The sequence below is a fragment of the Oncorhynchus gorbuscha genome, linkage group LG14, assembly GCF_021184085.1.
Source record: "Oncorhynchus gorbuscha isolate QuinsamMale2020 ecotype Even-year linkage group LG14, OgorEven_v1.0, whole genome shotgun sequence".
NCBI lineage: Eukaryota > Metazoa > Chordata > Actinopteri > Salmoniformes > Salmonidae > Oncorhynchus > Oncorhynchus gorbuscha.
In genome coordinates, this window is record NC_060186.1 from 79,157,813 (window position 1) to 79,173,715 (window position 15,903).

The following is a 15,903-nucleotide window of genomic DNA, read 5'->3' on the forward strand; positions in this document are numbered from 1 at the left end:
CGGCAGGGTAGCCTAGTGGTTAGAGTGGAGGGGCGGCATGGTAGTCTGGTGGTTAGAGTGGAGGGACGGCAGGGGAGCCTAGTGGTTAGAGTGTAGAGGCGGCAGCGTAGCCTAGTGGTTAGAGTGTAGAGGCGGCAGGGTAGCCTAGTGGTTAGAGTGGAGGGGCGGCAGGGTAGCCTAGTGGTTAGAGTGTAGAGGGGGCAGCGTAGCCTAGTGGTTAGAGTGTAGAGGCGGCAGGGTAGCCTAGTGGTTAGAGTGTAGAGGCGGCAGGGTAGCCTAGTGGTTAGAGTGTAGAGGCGGCAGGGTAGCCTAGTGGTTAGAGTGGAGGGCGGCAGGGTAGCCTAGTGGTTAGAGTGGAGGGGCGGCAGGGTAGCCTAGTGGTTAGAGTGGAGGGGCGGCAGGGTAGCCTAGTGGTTAGAGTGGAGGGGCGGCAGGGTAGCCTAGTGGTTAGAGTGGAGGGGCGGCAGGGTAGCCTAGTGGTTAGAGTGGAGAGGCGGCAGCGTAGCCTAGTGGTTAGAGTGTAGAGGCGGCAGCGTAGCCTAGTGGTTAGAGTGGAGGGGCGGCAGGGTAGCCTAGTGGTTAGAGTGTAGAGGCGGCAGGGTAGCCTAGTGGTTAGAGTGGAGGGGCGGCAGGGTAGCCTAGTGGTTAGAGTGGAGGGGCGGCATGGTAGCCTGGTGGTTAGAGTGGAGGGACGGCAGGGGAGCCTAGTGGTTAGAGTGTAGAGGCGGCAGCGTAGCCTAGTGGTTAGAGTGTAGAGGCGGCAGGGTAGCCTAGTGGTTAGAGTGGAGGGGCGGCAGGGTAGCCTAGTGGTTAGAGTGTAGAGGCGGCAGCGTAGCCTAGTGGTTAGAGTGTAGAGGCGGCAGCGTAGCCTAGTGGTTAGAGTGGAGGGGCGGCAGGGTAGCCTAGTGGTTAGAGTGTAGAGGCGGCAGCGTAGCCTAGTGGTTAGAGTGGAGGGGCGGCAGGGTAACCTAGTGGTTAGAGTGTAGAGGCGGAAGCGTAGCCTAGTGGTTAGAGTGGAGGGGCGGCAGGGTAGCCTAGTGGTTAGAGTGGAGGGGCGGCAGGGTAGCCTAGTGGTTAGAGTGGAGGGGCGGCAGGGTAGCCTAGTGGTTAGAGTGGAGGGGCGGCAGGGTAGCCTAGTGGTTAGAGTGGAGGGGCGGCAGGGTAGCCTAGTGGTTAGAGTGGAGGGGCGGCAGGGTAGCCTAGTGGTTAGAGTGGAGGGGCGGCAGGGTAGCCTAGTGGTTAGAGTGGAGGGGCGGCAGGGTAGCCTAGTGGTTAGAGTGGAGGGGCGGCAGGGTAGCCTAGTGGTTAGAGTGGAGGGGCGGCAGGGTAGCCTAGTGGTTAGAGTGGAGGGGCGGCAGGGTAGCCTAGTGGTTAGAGTGGAGGGGCGGCAGGGTAGCCTAGTGGTTAGAGTGGAGGGGCGGCAGGGTAGCCTAGTGGTTAGAGTGGAGGGGCGGCAGGGAAGCCTAGTGGTTAGAGTGGAGGGGTGGCAGGGTAGCCTAGTGGTTAGAGTGGAGGGGCGGCAGGGTAGCCTAGTGGTTAGAGTGGAGGGGCGGCAGGGTAGCCTAGTGGTTAGAGTGGAGGGGCGGCAGGGTAGCCTAGTGGTTAGAGCGTTGGACTAGTAACCGGAAGGTTGCAAGTTCAAATCGCCGAGCTAACAAGGTACAAATCTGTCATTCTGCCCCTGAACAGGCAGTTAACCCACTGTTCCTAGACCGTCATTGAAAATAACAATTTGTTCTTAACTGACTTGCCTAGTTAAATAAATGTTTGTCTATGGAAATTGCGTGGCTGTGTGTTCGATTTGATACCCCTGTCAGCAACGGGTGGGCTGAAATAGCTGAATCCACTCATTTGAAGGGATGCCCACATACTTTTGGCCATGTAGTAGATACGAGTGGATATTGAACTGCAAGTCAGCAACAAGTAGATTTGCATCACAAACAAACATGAATGAGAGTGAATGTGACACAGAGCACAGAGACCGTACCTGAACGAGGGGCTACTTCCGTTGCATGGGCGTGGTTTGGGTATGAAAAGCCTGACACGGACCAGTAAACGGTCCTCTAAATAATATCCAGCAGGCTGATAACAGGCTCAAACAACCTCTTACCATCTACGCAAGAGTCATGTGAAACAGTACGGAGAGAGTCTACGAAGGAGAACCCAGAAAGTACAGTCGAGTGCTCTAAACAAACCCGACTCAGACGTTGCAGGAGGCTTTGCCCACAGCACACCGTATGGCAAAGAGTCACGAAGATGGAAGGAGACAACAACCGTTGAAACTTACATCTGCAAAGACATGGCCACAATTTACAATTGACCCAAGGTACCAAATGGTTATGTGACACGTATTAGTGTCAAAATGACATGAACATGCCCCCCAAAAATAAATAAATATTAGGCCTGTATTTATTTTGTTTGCAACTACAGTCGTGGCCAAAAGTTGAGAATGACACAAATATTAATTTCTACAATGTTTGCTGCTTCGGTGTCTTTAGATATTTTTGTCAGATGTTACTATGGAATACTTAAATATAATTACAAGAATTTCATAAGTGTCAAAGGATTTTATTGACAATTACTTGAAGTTGATGCAAAGAGTCAATATGTGCAGTGTTGACCCTTCTTTTTCAAGACCGCTACAATCCGCCCTGGCATGCTGTCAATTAACTTCTGGGCCACATCCTGACTGATGGCAGCCCATTCTTGCATAATCAATGCTTGGAGTTTGTCAGCATTTGTGGATTTTTGTTTGTCCACCCGCCTCCTTGAGGATTGACCACAAGTTCTCAATGGGATTAAGGTCTGGGGAGTTTCCTGGCAATGGACACAAAACATTGATGTTTGGTTCCCCGAGCCACTAAGTTATCACTTTTGCCTTATGGCAAGGTGCTCCATCATGCTGGAAAAATTAATTGTTTGTCACCAAACTGTTCCTGGATGGTTGGGAGAAGTTGCTCTCAGGATGTGATGTGTTTGTACCATTCTTCATTCATGGCTGTGTTCTTAGGCAAAATTGTGAGTGAGTGCACTCCCTTGGCTGAGAAGCAACCCCACACATGAATGGTCTCAGGATGCTTTACTGTTGGCATGACACAGGACTGATGGTAGCGCTCACCTTGTCTTCTCCAGACAAGATTTTTCCAGGTGCCACAAACAATCGGAAAGGGGATTCAGAGAAAAATGACTTTACCTCAGTCCTCAGCAGTCCAATCCCTGTACCGTCTGCAGAATATCAGTCTGTCCCTGATGTTTTTCCTGGAGAGAAGTGGCTTATTTGCTGCCCTTCTTGAAACCAGGCCATCCTCCAAAAGTTTTTGCCTCACTGTGTGTGCAGATGCACTCACACCTGCCAGCTGCCATTCCTGAGCAAGCTCTGTACTGGTGGTGCCCCGATCCCGCAGCTGAATCAACTTTAGGACACGGTCCTGGCGCTTGGACTTTCTTGGGTGCCCTGAAGCCTTCTTCATAACATTTTAAACCGCTCTGCTTGAAGTTACTGATGATCTGATAAATGGTTGATTGGGTGCAATCTTACTGGCAGCAATATCCTTGCCTGTGAAGCTCTTTTTGTGCCAAGCAATGATGACGGCACGTGTTTCCTTGCAGGTAACCATGGTTGACAGAGGATGAACAATTATTCCAAGCACCACCCTCCTTTTGAAGCTTCCAGTCTGTTATTCGAACTCAATCAGCATGACAGAGTGATATCCAGCCTTGTCCATGTCAACACTCACACCTGTGTTAACGAGAGAATCACTGACATGATGTCAGCTGGTCCTTTTGTGGCAGGGCTGAAATGCAGTTGAAATGTTTTTGGGCGATTCAGTTCATTTGCATGGCAAAGAGGGACTTTGCAATTAATTGCAATTCATCTGATCACTCTTCATAACATTCTGGAGTATATGCAAATTGCCATCATACAAACTGAGGCAGCAGAATTTGTGAAATTGTATATATTGTGTCACTCAACTTTTGGCCACGACTGTAGTAGCTAGACCGTAAGCCCATAAGGCAATAGTGCTAACTATCTATGGTACGTAGGCAGGTAAACATGCCAAAATTAACACAGCATGTATTTACTAACGTATCAAAATAAAATATTGTAGTCGGGCAACAAATGAGATGTGAAAAGGCAACACTTCATTCTGTCGGAGTGTATTTTATCTCGCTTCAGCTCAACATCGATTTCAAGAAACGTTGCGTACATTTTGTTTACGTGGATGGATCATATTTCTTTGCAAACTTTCCTTTGAAGCTTCCATTGATGCTCAAAATATGTACAAACAGAGAGTACGTATGCAAGAAGTGCCCTCCATTTGGAAAACTTTGATTTGGACTCATGATCCAATTTGCGTGCTTGAAGCATTTTGTGAAGCAACACTGTTAATCTATCCCGGTTGTTTACCAAGCATGTGATTTGAATTGATTTTACCTGAGTCATTTAAAAGCTGACATCGAACGCTTTCCCAGCCAACGGTGTCAAGACAGTTGGAAATACTCTATCATAATGTGGTGGAATAGGATCAAATGATACATCTTTATGCTTTGGGACAGTGACCCCGTTTAGGGGGTCAAATAGCCACTCTCACTAGTGGACTTGGAGCTTCCTAGACGATTGCGCTCAATGCCGATATGATACAACGATGACAAGACTTTTCTCACGGAGACCTGTAAGGTTGAGTGCAGTATTTTTAAAAAAGGCATAGATGTGACCCTTGGTCCAAAGAGTAAAAACCCATTCTATTCAGAAAGCGGATGATGTCACAGAGTTCTTGCCACTGTGACCTATTCAACCAAACTCTTAAGCCTACAGCTAGGTATTTTTTTTAAACTAACAAAGATTCTAGACCACTTGCAGTTGTCTGATTAAGTGGACACGTTAGGTTCAGATGGATGAGATGGATTAAGAGTAGGATTATTTTTCCATTTGTTAACTGGCAGCTAAACACCGATCATCATGTCACAAAATGAAGACCCTTGATATTTACCGGAAAGGGAAAAAAAAATAAAAAAATAATAAATCAGGCTCATCACCATTAAGCCGCCAAGTCGCAGTGGGAGGACCATACAGCATAAAAAGTACCTCTGTGTTGATCAATCATTTGGATGTGTTGTCAAGGCTCTAATTGAGGGGGCTGACGGGGGCATAGCACAAAATTATTTAGCAGTGCGACAAGGAGTTTTATTTTGGGAGCACTGTGCGACTATGAGAATAAAACAGTTGTTGTAATGATAAAGGGCTCGCTGTGCCGTTGTTTCAAAGTGCCCATTACTACAGTGGAAACAGCTTAGTGCCCATTACTACAGTGGAAACAGCTTAGTGCCCATTACTACAGTGGAAACAGCTTAGTGCCCATTACTACAGTGGAAACAGCTTAGTGCCCATTACTACAGTGGAAACAGCTTAGTGCCCATTACTACAGTGGAAACAGCTTGGTGCCCATTACTACAGTGGAAACAGCTTGGTGCCCATTACTACAGTGAAAACAGCTTAGTGCCCATTACTACAGTGAAAACAGCTTAGTGTCCATTACTACAGTGAAAACAGCTTAGTGCCCATTACTACAGTGGAAACAGCAAAGTGCCCATTACTACAGTGGAAACAGCTTAGTGCCCATTACTACAGTGGAAACAGCTTAGTGCCCATTACTACAGTGGAAACAGCTTAGTGCCCATTACTACAGTGGAAACAGCTTAGTGCCCATTACTACAGTGGAAACAGCAAAGTGCCCATTACTACAGTGAAAACAGCTTAGTGCCCATTACTACAGTGGAAACAGCTTAGTGCCCATTACTACAGTGGAAACAGCTTAGTGCCCATGACTACAGTGGAAACAGCAAAGTGCCCATTACTACAGTGAAAACAGCTTAGTGCCCATTACTACAGTGGAAACAGCTTAGTGCCCATTACTACAGTGGAAACAGCTTAGTGCCCATTACTACAGTGGAAACAGCTTCGTGCCCATTACTACAGTGGAAACAGCTTAGTGCCCATTACTACAGTGGAAACAGCTTAGTGCCCATTACTACAGTGGAAACAGCTTAGTGCCCATTACTACAGTGGAAACAGCTTAGTGCCCATTACTACAGTGGAAACAGCTTCGTGCCCATGACTACAGTGGAAACAGCTTCGTGCCCATTACTACAGTGGAAACAGCTTAGTGCCCATTACTACAGTGGAAACAGCTTAGTGCCCATTACTACAGTGGAAACAGCTTAGTGCCCATTACTACAGTGGAAACAGCTTAGTGCCCATTACTACAGTGGAAACAGCTTCGTGCCCATTACTACAGTGGAAACAGCTTAGTGCCCATTACTACAGTGGAAACAGCTTCGTGCCCATTACTACAGTGGAAACAGCTTAGTGCCCATTACTACAGTGGAAACAGCTTCGTGCCCATTACTACAGTGGAAACAGCTTAGTGCCCATTACTACAGTGAAAACAGCTTAGTGCCCATTACTACAGTGGAAACAGCTTAGTGCCCATTACTACAGTGGAAACAGCTTAGTGCCCATTACTACAGTGGAAACAGCTTAGAGCCCATTACTACAGTGGAAACAGCTTCGTGCCCATTACTACAGTGGAAACAGCTTAGTGCCCATTACTACAGTGGAAACAGCTTAGTGCCCATTACTACAGTGGAAACAGCTTAGTGCCCATTACTACAGTGGAAACAGCTTAGTGCCCATTACTACAGTGGAAACAGCTTCGTGCCCATGACTACAGTGGAAACAGCTTCGTGCCCATTACTACAGTGGAAACAGCTTAGTGCCCATTACTACAGTGGAAACAGCTTAGTGCCCATTACTACAGTGGAAACAGCTTAGTGCCCATTACTACAGTGGAAACAGCTTAGTGCCCATTACTACAGTGGAAACAGCTTAGTGCCCATTACTACAGTGGAAACAGCTTAGTGCCCATTACTACAGTGGAAACAGCTTAGTGCCCATTACTACAGTGGAAACAGCTTGGTGCCCATTACTACAGTGAAAACAGCTTAGTGCCCGTTACTACAGTGGAAACAGCTTGGTGCCCATTACTACAGTGGAAACAGCTTAGTGCCCGTTACTACAGTGGAAACAGCTTAGTGCCCATTACTACAGTGAAAACAGCTTAGTGCCCATTACTACAGTGAAAACAGCTTAGTGCCCATTACTACAGTGGAAACAGCTTGCTTCAAGCTCAAAAGATCCCTATATTACCGGCACAAGACTTTATATCTTCCGATAGAGAATCGCTGAGTACGCTTTTTCCATCCATAAACCATGTTGTGGGCAGTTCTAAAACTACTCGCACATCGACATAGTTATCCTTTTTTTAATCTTTTTTTTTTTACACTTTGTCAGGGCATGTTACCTCATTGGCTAGCTAATAACCTGGTAACTTCACCAGTATATCCAAACATTTTGGGGGCACAGAAAGAAAGGAAGATTCATAAGGAGATCAATGATCATAGATTAGCGATACGCAGTTTGAGTTATGATTCGTTTTTCTGGGAGACGTGTTAATTTGACTTGTGACTTTGACCTATAAGTGCTGGCTGCAATAGAGAAGCACAGTATGAGTCATAATACCCATAACACCTAGCGGTCAAGACAGGGAAATGGCTCCAATCGTTTTTCCACCTGTGTTTTGTGTCGGCTCACCCTGGTGTGATGTTTTGAGAACCATGTAAATCTCTCATGGACAAGTTGACTTATCTATTTATGGCTTTACTTACTGATTTCGAAAATGCTAATTAGCATCAGGTGGACCTTGTGTTGGGGGACAATAAAAGGCTAAAATGTGCAGTTGCATCAGACAACATAATGCCACAGACGTCGGAAGGGGCGTGCAATTGACATGCTGACTGCAGGAATGTCCACCAGAGCTGTTGCCAGAGAATTGAATGTTAATTTCTTTATCAATGGTGTTTCAGTGAATTTGGCAGTACCTCCACCCAGCCTGACAACCGCAGACCACGTATGCCAGCCCAGGACCCTCCACATCTGGCTTCTTCACCTGCGGGGCCGTCTGAGACCAGCCACCCAGACAGCTGACTAAATTTATGTATGTAATAAACCCCTTTTGTGGGGGGGAAAAAACTAATTCTGAATGTCTGGGCCCTCCCAGGCCCACTCATGGCTGTTGCCCCTGCCCAATCCTTAGATAACACATGACTAGGGCAGGCGAATATATTCCAATTGACGGATTTCTTTATATTAACGGTATCTCAAATAGGATGTAACCCCCCCAAAATAAATATATATATATAATATATATATATATACATACACACACAGGCAGTTAGGAAAACAAAGGCTAGCTTTTTCAAACATATTTGCATCCTGTAGCACAAACTCAAAAAAGTTCCAGAACACTGTAAAGTCCATGGAGAATAAGAGCACCTCCTCCCAGCTGCCTACTGCACTGAGGCTAGGAAAAACTCACCACTGATAAATCCACAATAGAGAATTTCAACAAGCATTTTTCTACAACTGGCCATGCATTCCACCTGGCCACCCCTACCCCGGTCAACAGCCCTGCACCCCCCCACAGCAACTTGCCCAAGCCTCCCCCATTTCTCCTTCACCCAAATCCAGATAGCTGATGTTCTGAAAGAGCTGCAAAATCTGGACCCCTACCAAATCAGCCACGGTATCCCTATATAACTCCATGTTAGAATGAAGTTAGAGGATAAACAGGGTCCCTATTTCAACCTAAGATCTTGGTCTTTCTCCTGATATTGAAAATAGTATTGTAAGATACTGGGGCTGAGAAATACACCGTGTGACAACCAACCCCGGTCTCCCCTATCAGATCTACGCAGAAACCCCGGTCTCCCCTATCAGATCTACGCAGAAACCCCGGTCTCCCCTATCAGATCTACGCAGAAACCCCGGTCTCCCCTATCAGATCTACGCAGAAACCCCGGTCTCCCCTATCAGATCTACGCAGAAACCCCGGTCTCCCCTATCAGATCTACGCAGAAACCGAGTGCTCATTGTATACATTTTTTTTTTGCTAGATAGTCACCCGTTAAAAATCTCCTGAGGAATGTTTCTCGGCTAAACTAAACTAAGACGACTCGGAGTAGTTTCACATTAACAAATCACTGAGGCCTAATTTGTTATTCACCCCATTTGGTTAATACATTTCCATACTGGCTGAACAACAGCCTTCATAGGATGTGTAAACTTCTCTTTAAAACATTTTTTTTTCCAATAATAAAAAAAAATAGGGAAAACTTGATCTGAGGTTACTGGTTGCGGTGAATTACTTCATGATAACTTAAGAGAAAGCAGCGTGCTGGTTCTTTTCTTTTTACACCTCCTTATTAACATAAGTATTCAGACCCTTTTGCTATGAGACTTGGAATAGAGCTCAGGTGCATTCTGTTTCTATTGATCATCCTTGAGATGTTTCTACAACTTGATTGGGAGTCCACCTGTGGTAAATTCAATTGATTGGACATGATTTGGAAAGGCACACACCTGTCCATGTAAGGTCCCACAGTTGACAGTACATGTCAGAGCAAAGATCAAGCCATGAGGTGGAAGGAACTGTCCGTAGAGCTCCAAGACAGGATTGTGTCGAGGCACAGATCTGGGGAAGGGTACCAAAAACTGTCTGCAGCATTGAAGATCCCCAAGAACACCATGGAATCGAATCCATAATTCTTAAATGGAAGAAGTTTGGAACCACCAAGACTTCCTAGAGCTGGCTGCACAGCCAAACTGAGCAATCTGGGGAGAAGGGCCTTGGTCAGGGATGTGACCAAGAACCTGATGGTCACTCTTACAGAGCTCCAGAGTTCCTCTGTAGAGATGGGAGAACCATCTAGAAGGACAACCATCTCTGCAGCACTCCACCAATCAGGCCTTTATGGTAGTGGCCAGACAGAAGCCACTCCCTCCACAACCACCTGAACTCAACCCAATTGAGATGGTTTGGGATGAGTTGGACTGCAGAGTGAAGGAAAAGCAGCCAACAAGTGCTCAGCATTCGTGGGAACTCCTTCAAGCCTGTTGGAAAAAGCATTCCTCATGAAGCTGGTTGAGAGAATGCCAAGCGTGTGCAAAGCTGTTATCAAGGCAAAGAGTGGCTACTTTGAAGAATCTCAAATATAAAATATATTTTGATATAACACTTGTTTGCTACATGATTCCTTGTGTGTTATTTCATAGTTTTGATGTCTTCACTACAATTGTAAGGGAAAACCCTTGAATGAGTAGGTGACTAAACTTTTGTGTGTGTATTTATACTACACAATCTGATTAACCCAGAGGTCATAGTACACATCAGTGTAGTTATACAGCTAATATGGAAATATGTTAGGCAAATGGACTGGAACACCAGCTATACCTAACTACTGAGTTGCTGCACATTAACAGAGTTGTCTTAATTCATCACATGTTGATTTGAAACAGACTGTAATTTGACCTCTAGCTGGTGTTTTATGGAGTCTTTGTATTTTCTCGCATCAGATTTGTTATTTTCACAAATATTGTTTTTATTTTTCTATCATTTCTTATTCCTAGTTAGTTGAACTCTCATTTGCAGGCCCACAAATGAACTGTGAGACTGGTAATTAAAGAGTGAGCCGGTTTTCCCTCTCTTATTTCACGTTACCTCATTGTTACCTCATTGTTACCTCATTGTTACCATGCAACGAGGTGCCTCCGAGGTGCCGGTGCCTTTTCCAAATAAGGTTGTTTTTTTAGAAATGTGATTATATATATTTTTACTGTTTTCGCTTTGTCATTATGGGGTATTGTGATGTCACTATGGGGTATTGTGATGTCACTATGGGGTATTGTGATGTCACTATGGGGTATTGTGATGTCACTATGTGGTATTGTGATGTCACTATGGGGTATTGTGATGTCACTATGGGGTATTGTGATGTCATTTTGGGGTATTGTGATGTCATTTTGGGGTATTGTGATGTCACTATGGGGTATTGTGATGTCACTATGGGGTATTGTGATGTCATTCTGGGGTATTGTCATGTCACTATGGGGTATTGTGATGTCACTATGGGGTATTGTGATGTCACTCTGGGGTATTGTCATGTCACTGTGGGGTATTGTGATGTCACGGTGGGGTATTGTGATGTCACGGTGGGGTATTGTGATGTCACGGTGGGGTATTGTGATGTCACTGTGGGGTATTGTGATGTCATTGTGGGTTATTGTGATGTCATTGTGGGTTATTGTGATGTCATTGTGGGGTATTGTGATGTCATTGTGGGGTATTGTGATGCCATTGTGGGGTATTGTGATGTCATTGTGGGTTATTGTGATGTCACTGTGGGGTATTGTGATGTCACTATGGGGTATTGTGATGTCACTATGGGGTATTGTGATGTCACTATGGGGTATTGTGATGTCACTAAGTGGTCATTCTCTCTTTCTCCCCTTACCCATCTGTCTATCGCCTCCTTTGAATTCCATGCTGTCACAGTTACCAGCCCTTTCAAGCTTAACATCCTTATCATTTATCGCCCTCCAGGTTCCCTCGGAGAGTTCATCAATGAGCTTGATGCCTTGATAAGCTCCTTTCCTGAGGACGGCTCACCTCTCACAGTTCTGGGCGACTTTAACCTCCCCACGTCTACCTTTGACTCATTCCTCTCTGCCTCCTTCTTTCCACTCCTCTCCTCTTTTGACCTCACCCTCTCACCTTCCCCCCCTACTCACAAGGCAGGCAATACGCTCGACCTCATCTTTACTAGATGCTGTTCTTCCACTAACCTCATTGCAACTCCCCTCCAAGTCTCCGACCACTACCTTGTATCCTTTTCCCTCTCGCTCTCATCCAACACCTCCCACACTGCCCCTACTCGGATGGTATCGCGCCGTCCCAACCTTCGCTCTCTCTCCCCCGCTACTCCCTCCTCTTCCATCCTATCATCTCTTCCCTCCGCTCAAACCTTCTCCAACCTATCTCCTGATTCTGCCTCCTCAATTGTGGTATTGTGATGTCACTATAGGGTATTGTGATGTCACTATGGGGTATTGTGATGTCATTTTGGGGTATTGTGATGTCATTATGGGGTATTGTGATGTCACTATGGGGTATTGTGATGTCACTATGGGGTATTGTGATGTCACTATGGGGTATTGTCATGTCATTGTGGGGTATTGTGATGTCATTGTGGGGTATTGTGATGTCATTATGGGGTATTGTGCATAGACTGATTTTTTTTACGAATCCCCAGCAATTTTAGAATAAGGGTGTAACGTAACAATGAGGAAAAAGTCAAGTGGTCTGAATACTTTCCGAAGGCGCTGTGTGTAGCCTCTATATGGGGGCCTTGAATAGCGATAGGCTGAAATATGAAATGTCAACTTCCCTGTAAAATAACAATGTCAGGTTATATGTTTTTTTTAAACATGTAAATAGGCCTACGGTAGATTCATCAGATGCATATGTAACGGATCTGAAACGGCTAGCTAGTTAGCGGTGACGGGCGCTAAATAGCGTTTCAATCGGTGACATCACTTGCTCTGAGACCTTGAAGTAGTGGTTCCCCTTGCTCTGCAAGGGCCGCGGCTTTTGTGGAGCGATGGGTAACGATGCTTCGTGGGTGACTTGTTGATGGTTCGCGGCCGGGTATGGGCGAGGGGACGTTCTAAAGTTATACTGTTACACATATCCTTTAGAAGTGTTACGCGGAGATGTCGACTTCCCTGTAACAAGAAGGTCAGGCCTATGGATTGTCTAAGGACCATGTTGGTTTTTTTGACTGGTCCTCTGAGAAATGTCTAATCTTCCTCGCACAGCTGGTGATTCTCTCACTCCAGTGCCACTGTGAGCGTACCCCCACGTGCCTTATAACAGAGATATTTTTTTTATTTTACCTTTATTTAAAATAGGGAAGTCAGTTAAGAACAAATTCTTATTTTCAATGACATCATAGGAACAGTGGGTTAACTGCCTGTTCAGGGGCAGAATGACAGATTTGTACCTTGTCAGCTCGGGGATATGAACTTGCAACCTTCCGGTTACTAGCCCAACGCTCTAACCACTAGGCTACCCTGCCGCCCCTCCACTCTAACCACTAGGCTACCCTGCCGCCCCTCCACTCTAACCACTAGGCTACCCTGCCGCCCCTCCACTCTAACCACTAGGCTACCCTGCCGCCCCTCCACTCTAACCACTAGGCTACCCTGCCGCCCCTCCACTCTAACCACTAGGCTACCCTGCCGCCCCTCCACTCTAACCACTAGGCTACCCTGCCGCCCCTCCACTCTAACCACTAGGCTACCCTGCCGCCCCTCCACTCTAACCACTAGGCTACCCTGCCGCCCCTCCACTCTAACCAATAGGCTACCCTGCCGCCTCTACACTCTAACCACTAGGCTACCCTGCCGCCCCTCCACTCTAACCACTAGGCTACCCTGCCGCCCCTCCACTCTAACCACTAGGCTACCCTGCTGCCTCTACACTCTAACCACTAAGCTACCCTGCCGCCCCTCCACTCTAACCACTAGGCTACCCTGCCGCCTCTACACTCTAACCACTAGGCTACCCTGCCGCCTCTACACTCTAACCACTAGGCTACCCTGCTGCCCCATACGAGATTCCCTTATTCAGCACCCATGGATCTTAAACACAGCAAGGAATGAAGAAGCAAGCAAACTTAGAATCTCAACAACACAGGAACGTTACATGGCAAATGGCCATGTGTCTCGAGGAGTAAATGGAAATGTTTAGTTTCCCCACTTCAACCATCAATAGAGAAGGTTTCCATTGAAATTGTTATGGTGCCCTGAGGGCTTATGTCCTGTGATTATGCTATGGTACAGATAACCCTATACATTGAGCTCTCAAGCCAGGTCAGTTGGTCAGTGGGACAAATAAATCTGTGCCTGTGACGTTCACCTTTGAGCCTCAGAGATAAGAGATTATTCATGGTGGCTTGAATTTGTGACTAAACTCACACTGTACACTGTTCTCTCAGAGTCTCGTCAATGGGACAAATTAATATGCATGTGATGACATTGACATTACACCTTTGAGGGCAGAGGATGAGAGATTACCAACTGGCCAATATAGGCCAGCGGTGGCTTGAGTATTGCGTAATTGCGCAATTCCCAACTGGGCAAAATGGACACATGGGTGGAGTAATCTTTAACATTCCGATAAGTGACTAATCATTTTTTTAAAGTGCAAAATGACCGACTACATAAACAAATAGCTACATCTGCAATTACTTTTGAATGTATCTGACCTTAGACTACATAACATACCTGGTTTCCGAAGACCCCAATGGAGCAAGCAGTGGACACCTCCTCCGACCCAAACCACACCGAGGCGATCTTCGACGGCATCCCGAGGATAAACACCTGCGCAAGGGAGCAACAGAACTGTCCGAGCATGGTGACTGCGAACAGGTTGGGTCTCACACTGGTCACTTTGATCCAAGTCCCCGCGCAATTCATGGCTGTAGCCACCAGCGCAATGACACGGAGCCCCTTCTTATCCAGTAGCCAGGTGACCGGGAATATGAAGGGGATGTAAGTCAACATGTAGATCATAGACATCCAATCTATAGTGAAAGACTCTACATCGTAGAACCTCATGAAAATGTTGTTGATAATTCCGTACTGGATCCATTGGAACGAGTTGCAGAGAGAATACGAGCTGAATAGCAACACGATGAACCATCGCCTCTTGTATAGTTTGATGGTTTGCTTTGTATCGTCCCCGTTCTGGTTGTGCTCCATGCGCACGTCCTCGCTGTCAACGGCAGACTTCATAATTGTAATTTTTTCCAGTTCTAACACATTTTGATTGTATTTGATTTCGCCATAAACCAAGGAGGGTTTTTCATTTTCGCCGCTCATGTTGAAGTTCACTCATTAAGACGGGCCGGTGAATACAATACAGACACGTATGCCTCTCTTACATTTTAGTGACAGTTCGGACCAGCTTGACTATGCGACAGCTCCCAGATCTTTTGACAGTACTCTAGTTTTGGGACACAAGCCAAACCAGCTACACCACCACTCGAAGTTCACCAATCAGAAACTACAACCGACACCAATCTCTATTTGATGCTACGTTAGCAAATAAAGTAGTTTAAAGTAAAGGCATTCCCCGAGATGAGAATGTGACGTTTCGGTTCGCTAAACCACCATTCAATAATTCGCTTTGCAAAGGGTAAACTAGACAAGTCACTCATAGACTACATTTACAAGTAGCCTGCATAGGCGCACTTTTTTCCTGTTCCCGTTGTGCTGAAGTTGTCAAAACAGTAGCCTACTTTCACAAAGCAGTACAAACTCAACAAATATAGCCCACAATTTGTTTTTAAATAATGTATGGAGATGTCATTCTGTTCAGTGTCGAGCGAAGTATCAATGGGCCAGTTCGTTTTGCATGGCCAGCTGTCTCGGGTGGGTGGATATTTTCTTTAAGGACCAATAATGGGATGGTCTAAAACAGGCGTGACAAAGTCATTCCATGGATGGCCTATGGCCTGCAAAGGTTTTGTTTTTCCCTTTCAATTTCAGCCCAAGACCACCAGGTGTGAGGAATTCCTCAAGTACAAGGGAAGAACGCAAACCCGCCGACACTCGGCCCTCCGCGGAATGAGTTTGACAACTTAGTTTTAAAACTAAAACTCCGCTGAGACGGGCCACAGGGCCATGCAAAACGAACTTTCCCAATGTAAACGCCCGTTTACGTCACCACGTAGGGCCAACCAACCCACTACCCAATGAACCCTCACTGCCGTCTGTGTTGAAACTGGGCACGACCGAGGAGGAGGAGCTACAATTTGCAACCGAACATCCGACTTTGGTTGCCGACTAAAATTATTCTTCTATCAATGCCAAAATACTATTTCTGCTGTTGGTGACATAGACTATACAACACACTTCCACAAAGCACCATCCACTGACCCAAG

At 46.2% G+C, this 15,903-nt stretch overlaps 1 protein-coding gene across 3 annotated transcripts in view; it reads right to left on the minus strand.

The window, feature by feature from the left end:
* The window catches only part of flvcr2b (FLVCR heme transporter 2b), a 60,330-nt gene extending 44,755 nt beyond the window's left edge, over positions 1-15,575 (minus strand). For 2 of the 3 annotated variants that reach the window (XM_046299076.1, XM_046299078.1), the window contains exon 1: positions 14,243-15,575. In XM_046299076.1, the coding sequence (XP_046155032.1) occupies positions 14,243-14,839 (597 nt within the window). In that variant the 5' untranslated portion in view covers positions 14,840-15,575. The remainder of the gene's footprint in view (positions 1-14,242) is intronic. The other variant, XM_046299077.1, reaches the window with a different exon arrangement.
* Between the last annotated feature and the right edge of the window lie 328 nt (positions 15,576-15,903).